Raw genomic sequence first — 10,832 nt, 5'->3', positions numbered from 1 at the left:
TTTTAATTATTTTGGGGTTATTTTTATTTTCTGATGGAGATTAGTTTCCTGAGTTAAGTTTGAATAATATAATTTTGATATTGTTATATTTTGAGTATTTTTGTTGGAATATTGTTTGGTTTCGTTAGAATAGTTATTGTGTGCTGACTTTTTTTAAAAGTTGTTGGCTTTGGTTACCTTTTGTTTTAAGTTAAACTATAAATTATTTGGTTACCCCCTCACATGCCAGAGTAGGGTAGAGGGTTAGCCCCAGCTCTGACGGCCCTGGTGGGTTGGTCTGGGTGGCTGCCCTTTTGTTTATTTTGGCCGGCCCATCAGTTTATTTTAATTGTTTGCTGGTTATTTAATAAATTTACCTTTTTAAACTACAATTTCTGTTTCTTGTGTTGGACCTCACTTAAAGGAGGGGGGGTTGTAACAATGTGTCTGTTCCTCTTTAATGTAACAGTGAACTGGTGTTGAAATCATTGGTGGTCTGAGGGCTCCTCCTCTGGTGGCTTCATGTTACAAGTGTTTAGGCACCGAGGGGTTTTAGGGGGGCTCATTGGGCAGGTGTGAACTTTTCCCTTGTTATGTCTCATCATAGTTGACCATACAGTATTTGATCATATAAGTTTGTTTAAAAAACAAACTAAAAGGTAAATGTTCATGTGTATGAATGAATGGACAAACAGCAATGACAGAAATTGGTGATACTGTAATACCTGATTAAAACAATACAACTGAGGACATGAAACTGGATTCAGTTTAAGATACTGCAACCTTTGCTCTCTTTTTTCCTCATAAATGTAGTTTTTCATATATAAATTAAAGACTTATGAGCACATACAATTCAATTTCTTAAACTGTCACTATATTTGCATCTAACAGGTTAGACAATAAGTTATTTTGATAAGAGCTGTAACATGGGGCAGAAATGTTTTCGTTTAAAAAAAAACTGCTCCTTGCACAGGACTGTTACGCTTCTAACATGCAGTATGTTTGTCAAAGTTGTAAAAGGTCTTAATTTTAGAAGTTTTCTGGGAGATTTTGGACGGCCAAACAAAATTCTTTTTGTGTGACAAATTTGCAATTGAATTTAACATTTCAGTTTGGATGAAATAAGAAAGTGATACTGAGACAACTGAATGTTTCCAGTGTTGGTAAATAGAGGAAGTAGTTTTTGTATGACTCTCCTGTTATTGTCTCTCACTGTGTCTCTCTGGCACAGTAATACACAGCAGTGTCTTCAGGCTGCACATTCTGTCCATTTAGAGTCACTGTTTTACTGGAAGAGTCTAAATCGATACTGAACTTGTTCTTGAGTGAATCTTTGTAGTGAGAGCCTCCAGTATATCTCATCCCAATCCACTCCAGTCCTTTCCCTGCAGGCTGTCTGATCCAAGCTGTGTAGTAGCTGCCCAAAGAATAAGAGACCTGACAGCTGATGGTCAGACGTTGACCTGGCTGCACAGTCACAGAGGCTGGCTGTGTCAACTGTTCACACTTCACACCTGTTAAAAAAAGAAAATGTTTTGTAACAAATGATCAAGTTAAACTCTAAAAGAAGAACTGTTGACTTTGACAAATCCAGAGAGACTCACATCCAGCAGCCAACAGCAGCAGCAGAGCTACAGAAAACATGGTTGATGTTGAAACTGACGTGCTGTGAACTCCACTGACAGCCTGATGTGAAGTTTTTATAGCTGAGTAAGAAGGAAGCTCACTGAGTTTGCATAGAATCAAACATATGAAGCATCAATGTTGGTCTGACTGGAGCCAATAGAAGAGTCTGTTGACTGTTATTATATCTGCAGAGTGAAAACATGCCTGGAAATCACCTCTGCTTTACATATGATATTTTCATTTCATTACACACTCAACTGTAACATTTTAAAAATGTCTCTCTATTAACAGAAATGTAACAACTGTTTTACTGTTTTTTAACATTATATATATTCTAGTATAGTTGTAACCAACAACAAGGATCATTATTAGTGTTCTTAATGAATATTAACATGAATCATGGATAATGGAAAATATTTTAATTGTAATCAGCATGACAATATCAATGATGATGTGTCATGGAAATAAAAGGAGAAAACACCAAGAATGTTGCTTTCTATAATCCATGTTTACAGTGTGTTCAGCATGTTTTCAAATCATTAAAACACACTTTAAATATGATGTGAGCTTTTTCACTGAGAGAATGTATGTACTATCAGCACCTCCTACATCGCATTCATGATTAACTTCAAACATACAACCACAGCTTTATTTAAATTTCATCATTTTTTACATTCATTTATTTGCTCACTTACAGTACTTACTCACTGTATTTACTGCAATCAGAAAAACAATGACAGCAGCAAGGATCATGTAAATATGAAAACTTATGTCTGATGCTGGTTTGCATAAGAGACTGTTAATGGTTTCAGTGTTTGTAGATTCTTGAAGACATACAGAGAAATTTGGAGACTCGAGAGGAAAACAGCTTCCAGGAACTGAAACTTGTGACAAAAAACCCCAAATAAAACAAAAAAACAAGCAAAACAAACTATATCTAGATGTTGAGTGTCAGTCAGTTAAGATCAATGAGAACATCTCAGAGTGTCCTTTCAGAGGAGACAGTAACATGACACTGACTGCCCTCCTGTGATTTTAGAGAATAGACTGTAACCTCATTTTTCACCTTCATATTTTGGCTCTTGATTTCTTTGATTCTTTATCAATAAGTGATCTGTATTGTGTGTTTTTCTTTTCTTTTTTTAACCAGTTATAATGATAATTCTAATATTTTTCAGCAACAGTTTTCAGGACTTTCTGTCATGTATGATGATGATGTATAACTTGTGTTGTGAACATTTATTCTTTTTAAAAACTTCTAATATGTCAGATGAAAACACACTCACATAAAAAGTAGATATATAACTCCATATTAGAGAACACCAGAATTACAAAAAGCTTTTTCTGAATCAAGTTTTATGGAGATGATGTTTCTCTGATTGTGTTGATTTTCTTAAACTGTAATTAATTTCTGTTGATACAAACAGCAGAAAGTAAAGTTTCAACTTATTTTGACAGGTTGAGTTTTTGTACAGCGTTGCTGCTTCCTGTGTCACTGTGGCTCTCGAGCACAATAATAAACAGCAGAATCTTCAGTCTTCAGACTGTTCATCTGCAGATACACCTGCTGTCTGCTGTTGTCTCTGGAGATGGTAAACCGGCCTTTGACTGACTCAGAGTAGTAGATGCTGCCACTGCTACTACTGATATAAGCGATCCACTCCAGTCCTTTTCCAGCAGCCTGTCTGATCCAAGCAGTAGCATAATGGCTACTGAACCCTGAATATGTGCAGGTCAGTCTGTGGGATCCTCCAGGCCTTTTAACTGCTGGTTCAGACTCAGTCAGTGTTTGACCCTCGGTACCTACAGACAGTTAAACAACTCATTAGTTACTGTAATGCAGCCATGTTGTCTTTGTAGCAGGAGGTTTGTCAGAAAAACAATCATTGTTCTTACCTGCCCAGTTAATAGACAGGATGAGAAAAACAACCAGATAATCAGGTCTGATCATTGTAAAAGCCAGTTGTCTCTGTCCAGTCTACAGTGTGTATGTCAGTGATTCAGTCTCTGTGCTTCACTCTGCAACACATATGTAGAGATGAAGAGATCAGAGTTTTGCATCGACTCCTCCTCCTCACAGAGAAACACACCACATCTCACACACCTCTGGACAAAACGAGAATGACATCATCATTTTAGTTCATGATTTTAATTGTGATGTTTTTTAATAACAAAGATGTGTCTCAAGTTATTCAACAGTGATGTTGATTTATACCCAAAAAAAGATGCAGTTATTCAGTGGCCCATCCATATAAATCGATCCATGCATCCATGTAAATGTTCAAATATATTCTCAACACCTGCAGTTAAAAACCAATAATGGAAACATTAACAATCATTGTTGTAGAAAAACACAGGTTAAATATAACATTGAGAAACAAGAAGTTACAAACCACAACATCAACTGTTATTTTCATTTTATGCATGCATGCATGTGTTTAGAGGCATTGTCATACTCTCCTCAGTTAAGTGTCATCTGACTTCATATGTTCTGCTGCCACCTGTAGGTCTTCGTAAACAAATGTTCTGTGGAGTTTTTAGTAAAGCCTCTATGCTTCCTTTAACCAGTGTTTGTGTTTGACACAGTAATAAACAGCTGTGTCCTGCATATTATGTCCTTTAATGTCACTGAGCTGGTGTGTGTGTGTGGTAAAGGAACTTGTTTTTCAGAGCATTATTTTGATGAAATTCTCCTCCACCCCACCGACTCATTGTCCAGTCCATTGGTTTTCCTTCACACTGTCTGATCCAACCTGTTGCATAGCTGTTATCAGTCAAAGACCATTGAGTCTGGCTGGATGAGATCAATACTGTTCACACCTGTGGAAACACAAATCAACATTATCTCCATCATTCATCTGACTATTCAGTGTTTCTAATGTGTTTATTAGTGTGAATCCACTGAAAGCTCCTCACAGGATCCAGCAGCCAGCAGCAGCAGCAGAGCCACAGAGAACATGGTTGATGTTGAAGCTGAGCTGATGTGAGCTCTTCTGTCCTCCACTGACACAAACTTTTAATTAACATTAATTTGCATATATTTTAAATGAGATGTAAACAGTTTTTCATCTTTAGTGACCAGACTAGGTAGAGAAAATGTTTTATTATAGGAACATATTTTGATAAAAGAGCTCATGTGGACTCGTGTATTTTTTTTCTTTCTTAATTTAGCAAACTTCTTGTACTCTTATAATTTCATTGCTGTAAAAAAACAAACAAAAAAAAAAACGTATTAAAACTCAAGGTCATGTAGGTTAATGTAGAAAAACAGAATATTGTATGATACAGAGCTTTTAAAAGCAACGTTTTCACTGTAGTTGAATCAAAGGTTACAGATGTTGCTGTGAGTCGTGAAAAACTGTCCAGACACACTGACAAATATATTTTCATTGATGAAATGCGTGTTATTGTTTATTGGCCTTCATTCAATTGTACATGCTTCAGTGCTTCTCATACAGTGATCAGTTTTGGAGAGAAGACATTTTTTCCTCCAATAGCCCAGAAAATGAAGGTTTTTTCACTGCAGAATCACTTATTGATGACCTACTTTAGAGGCCAAATAATATGATGCGGCTCAAAAATGGACAATGATTTCAGTAGATTGTTTTGCTGTCATTGGTTGTTTTGTGAGGAGGTGATCATTACATTAAGTTTATTTATTTGTTTATTCATTCATTCATTCATTCATTTATTTATGTGTTTAAAGATTGCAATTTAGATGATGTCATTAAAAACAACAAAAGATGAAATACAAATAATTCTCTCTTAGGATATATCAGGCCAGTAAAGATGAGAATTGCAGGTTTTTGTACAGCTGCTCAACCAACTCCAGTCACTGTGGCTGTCGAGCACAATAATAAACAGCAGAATCTTCAGTCTTCAGACTGTTCATCTGCAGATACACCTGCTGTCTGCTGTTGTCTCTGGAGATGGTAAACCGGCCTTTGACTGACTCAGAGTAGTATTGGGTGCTACCACTAGGACTACTGATATAAGTGATCCACTCCAGTCCTTTTCCAGGAGCCTGTCTGACCCAGTGCATATTGTAGTCACTGAATGTGAATCCAGAGGCTGTACAGGTCAATCTGTGAGATTCTCCAGGCCTTTTAACCACTGGTTCAGATTCTGTCAGAGTCTGACCACCAACACCTGTTGAGACAAACAAACATATGTGTGTCACTGGCTTGGCAGCACAAATAAAAGTTATCTAAAATTAAGATCAGTGAAGATGTTCACCTGCCCAGCAGACAGCTAAAAGCAGCAGTCCTGTCCTATAGTCCATCATGTTAAACTGTGTGTCCACTGTTCTCTGTCAGCCTCTCTGCAGTCAGATAAGTAGAGGAGGAAGACATCTGAGTTTTGCATTGACTCCTCCTCACAGGGCAGAAACAGTTTCCACATTTCTATGAAGTAAACTTTACATTTACAAATGACATTTATTCAAATGGGCTCAAGTGTAATTTGTCTCAGCATCATGGTTTCTCATTACTCCCCACAATCATATTGGACAGATGAGGTCAATAATCTACTGTTCAGTACCTCTCAGTTATCAGAGAATATCCATGAGCATTTTTGACAATGCTTTGTCATCTCATCATGTTAAACCATCCACCAATGATTTGGATTAACTTTTTGATCAACAGCTTTCATTGTTTGTACTTGCCACAATGACCTGTGCAGTTTAATATTAATTTATGCTTTGCCAATTGAAGTGACTATTTTTGTGAGTGATGTAACGTCATAAAGACAATAAATATTTACTCATGAGTTTATTGTCAGATAAAAATGCTTTGCAGGTGGTGAAAAGATGTCATGAAGATCACATGTTTGTTGTCTGTGGAGGTTTTTGTGCAGCTGCTATGAAATGTTTTCCCATTTTTTCAAGGCATTGAAATATATAAAAATTGATTAATCAAACATGTCACATGCATCTTGTATTGAGGGAAATTTAAGTTTCTCTCTTCTCTTCTGTATTGATGTCGACTGCAGGTGAAGTCAACTTATATCTACCATTAAAATTCTCAACTCTTCTTCTGTCGACCAGAAACAAAACATCACCTTAATTATTCAGTGAATTACATTCAGATTAATTTATATAAACTCATCAGACAGCACTGTCTATATTTATGCTTGCATTTACAACATGTGTGTGTGTGGTTGAGTCACATGGTCTCTGGGTATTTGTGCAGGTCTGTTGGTGGTTTGTATCACTGTGGGCTGACGTACACAGTAATAAACAGCTGTGTCCTCAGGCTGCAGATTCTGTCCTGTTAGAGTCACAGAGCTGGTAGAAGTGTGTGTGCGGTAAAGGAACTTGTTCTTCAGAGCATTATTTTGGTAAAAGCTACCTCCACCCCACCGACTCACTATCCAGTCCATCGGTTTTCCTTCACACTGTCTGATCCAACCTGTTGCATAGCTGTTATCAGTCAAAGAATAACCAGAGACCTGACAGGTGATGGTCAAAGACTGTCCAGGCTGCACAGCCATTGAGTCTGGCTGGATGAGATCAATACTGTTCACACCTGCGTGGAAACACAAATCAACATTATCTCCATCATTCATCTGACTACTCAGTGTTTCTAATGTGTTTATGAGTGTGAATCCACTGAAAGCTCCTCACAGGATCCAGCAGCCAACAGCAGCAGCAGAGCTACAGAGAACATGGTTGATGTTGAAGCTGAGCTGATGTGAGCTCTTCTGTCCTCCACTAACACAAACTTCACTTCCTTATGAGGCAACACACAAGGAGGCTAATTTACATACTGATGACAGTAAATCAGCTGGCTACGATATATTTAAATGAATCAAAGTGAAGACTAAATGTTCAGGAACTTAAATCACTGACAAACACACTTTGGATCTGTATTGACAGCACCATGTTTTGTAGCTGAAGACTGATTCACTGATTAAAGTAATTATGACTCAGATAATAATCAGATATATTTTTTGAAAAATGTCTTATTGAAAAGAAACTAACTTTCAGTGTATATAAGATGTAAACTAAATTTACTTCTTTACTTGATTTTTTTTATGTTTAATGTATAAAAGTGTTATTTGTTTTTCACTGAGAGAAAACATACAATAAAGTATCACACCTTATAACTTCAGCCTGTTGTCAAACTGAATTAAGATCCTTTTTCTAAAATCTGCAGACTGTTTCTCTCTTCATCAGTGAACTGGTGTTGAAATCATAGTGTTCAGGCACTGAGGGGGGTTTTGTTCAGGTTTTTTTGTGTTTTTTGGTTTTTGTGTTTTTGTGTTACTGAAAGAGTCTAAGTCAAAAGTGAACTTGTTCTTTTGTGAATCTTCGATGAACGTGTCTGTTCCAACACGTTCACTTTCAATCAAATCTCTGTAGCAGACAGTAGAGTTTTGACTTGTGTGTGTTTCTTTGATCAGACCTAAAAAATTATTTCAGCAACCAGACTGTTGTGCTGTTCTTGGCTGTTTTTTGTGAGGGGGTGACTGTTACTGTAAAACATTTGTTTTCTTGTGTTTTTAATGGTTATTTTAGTTGGTAAATGATCATTCTGCATAATTTTTCACGATTTTAATAAAAATAACCACAAAATAGAAAAGGAAAAAACAACACACAATACTGTCTCATCCCAGTCCAGTAAAGATGAGTACTGTAGGTTTTTGTACAGCTGCTCAACCAACTCCAGTAACTGTGGCTCTCGAGCACAATAATAAACAGCAGAATCTTCAGTCTTCAGACTGTTCATCTGCAGATACACCTGCTGTCTGCTGTCGTCTCTGGAGATGGTAAACCGGCCTTTGGCTGACTCAGAGTAGTAGATGCTGCTACTACCAGGATAGATCTGAGCAAGCCATTCCAGTCCTTTTCCAGGAGCCTGTCTGATCCAGTTCATATATTGGCTGCTGAATGTGAATCCAGAGGTTGTACAGGTCAATCTGTGAGATTCTCCAGGCCTTTTAACCACTGGTTCAGATTCTGTCAGAGTCTGACCATCAACACCTGTTGAGACACAAAACAGTCATTTACTAAGTTTTTTGCTCTTTTAAGAAAAATCTAGGTCAGTGTAGATGTTCACCTGCCCAGCAGACAGTTAAAAGCAGCAGTCCTGTCCTATAGTCCATCATGTTAAACTGTGTGTCCACTGTTCTCTGTCATCCTCTCTGCAGTCAGATAAGTAGAGGTGGAAGACATCTGAGTTTTGCATTGACTCCTCCTCACATGGAGGAACCGGATTTGACTTGGATCTTAGTTGTTGTTTGGTGAAACTTGAGTATGTTTGTTGACTGTACACGAGTCATTCATCCAAGAGACCCTCTTGCATGTTTTAATATATTTTGTGCAACAGGGTGACAAACATGGGGCGGCTGTAGCTCAGTGGGTAGAGCAGGTAACTAGCGATCAGAAGGTCGCTGGCTCGAATCCCGGCTCCCCTGGGCGGAACTGACATGTCGAAGTATCCTTGAGCAAGATACTGAACCCCAAAATTGCTCCTGATGTGCAGCCTCTGCAGCCTCTGGATTTTCAAAACAGGTTCAGTATCTGAATGTCTGACTATTGTTGGATGTCTGTGAATGTGCAAGAAAAGCATCAAGCCAGAACCCCTTTTAGAGGTCTACAGACGTCTAACACAGGTTCAACATCTGAATTGCCATTATTGAAAAATACAATACTTTTTTTGACAAATTGTCATGTAAAATACCTGTTAATAGAGAAACATATTTAAATCATAGTGTAAACAGTAGTTATGACTAATGGCTATTTGATATAAAGTTATATCAAAATGATATTTACAATAAGGGACGCACTTTTGGGGAAAGTTCCAGAAATGTTCCAGGGTTGGGTCGTTGTGTAAAACATCATTAAATAGAAAGTGATGGTTTGCTCTATATTCAAAAGACTGAGATTTCAGTACTATATGTCTGGAGGTAGCTGAAGACAGACGTCATGAAAATGTTCTTTTTGACCCATAAGCAGCTGTCCTTTGGATGTCTGTCAGAGACGTTGAAAACAAGATTACAGAGTGAAAATGTTTCTTTTGAACCCTGTGAGGTGGTCACCTGGACATCAGTGGTGATCGTTGAATATCATTTAGATATCAGGGGACAGAAAACTCCAGTAGGAATAAAATCATATTTTGTTTGTGGGTTTTTGTTCTTGTGTAATGAAAAACTTTTAAAAACGTAGTTATGAGCTGAAATAATGTCATTTATTCACATTAATATTGTGAGTCAGACACTTTTTGGAAAATGTCTCTGCTACATTCAGTTTTATTGTTATTGTACATTTTTATAAAATATGTTGTATTCCTTTAACTTTATCATTGCTAAAAGTGTCAATTCCTCTCTTTACTGTAACAGTGAACTGATGTTGAAATCATTAGTGGTCTGAGGGCTCCTCCTCTGGTGGCTTCATGTTACAAGTGTTCAGGCACTGAGGGGTTTTTGTTCAGGTCTACTGATGGTTTCCGTTATTTAAAAAAAAAAATATTTTCAATCTGTCAATGTGTAATGCATCTTGACTTGTGTGTGTTTCTTTGATCAGGCCTGGACAATGATTTCAGCAACCAGACTGTTGTGCTGTTCTTGGCTGTTTTTGTGAGGGGGTGATTGTTACTGTAAAACGTTTGTTTTCTTGTGTTTTTAATGGTTATTGTAGTTGGTAAATGATCATTCTCCTTAATTTTTTCACGATTTTAATAAAAATTAACCACAAAAGAGAAAAGGAAAAAAACAAAAAACAACACTGTCTCATCCCAGTCCAGTAAAGATGAGTTCTGTATGTTTTTGTATAGCTGCTCAACAACTCCAGTCACTGTGGCTGTCGAGCACAATAATAAACAGCAGAATCTTCAGTCTTCAGACTGCTCATCTGCAGATACACCTGCTGTCTGCTGTTGTCTCTGGAGATGGTAAACCGGCCTTTGACTGACTGAGAGTAGTAGATGTAGCTACGGCCATCACTGCTGATATAAGTGATCCACTCCAGTCCTTTTTCAGGAGCCTGTCTGACCCAGTGCATCCCATAGCTGCTGAATGTGAATCCAGAGGCTGTACAGGTCAGTCTGTGAGATTCTCCAGGCCTTTTAACCACTGGTTCAGATTCTGTCAGAGTCTGACCATCAACACCTGTTGAGACACAAGTAAAAGCTACATTAATTACTGTATGTTTGTAACTAAACTTAACATCAAGAGATTTAGTAAAATCTTCACCTGCCCAGCAGATAGTTAAAAGCAGCAGTCCTGTC

General features: G+C 37.5%; 1 gene segment (V, D, J or C); it reads right to left on the bottom strand.

The window, feature by feature from the left end:
- Window positions 1–1,188: 1,188 nt before the first annotated feature.
- LOC141019254 (immunoglobulin heavy variable 3-23-like) lies at window positions 1,189–7,271 on the bottom strand. The segment is given in 3 exon segments: window positions 1,189–1,446; window positions 6,973–7,130; window positions 7,229–7,271. Coding segments are annotated over 3 exon segments (459 nt in total).
- Between the last annotated feature and the right edge of the window lie 3,561 nt (window positions 7,272–10,832).

Source organism: Pagrus major, chromosome 23 (assembly GCF_040436345.1).
Source record: "Pagrus major chromosome 23, Pma_NU_1.0".
NCBI classification, from domain to species: domain Eukaryota; kingdom Metazoa; phylum Chordata; class Actinopteri; order Spariformes; family Sparidae; genus Pagrus; species Pagrus major.
Note: the sequence above shows the minus strand (reverse complement) of the source record. Positions and strands in the feature narration are given on the sequence as shown.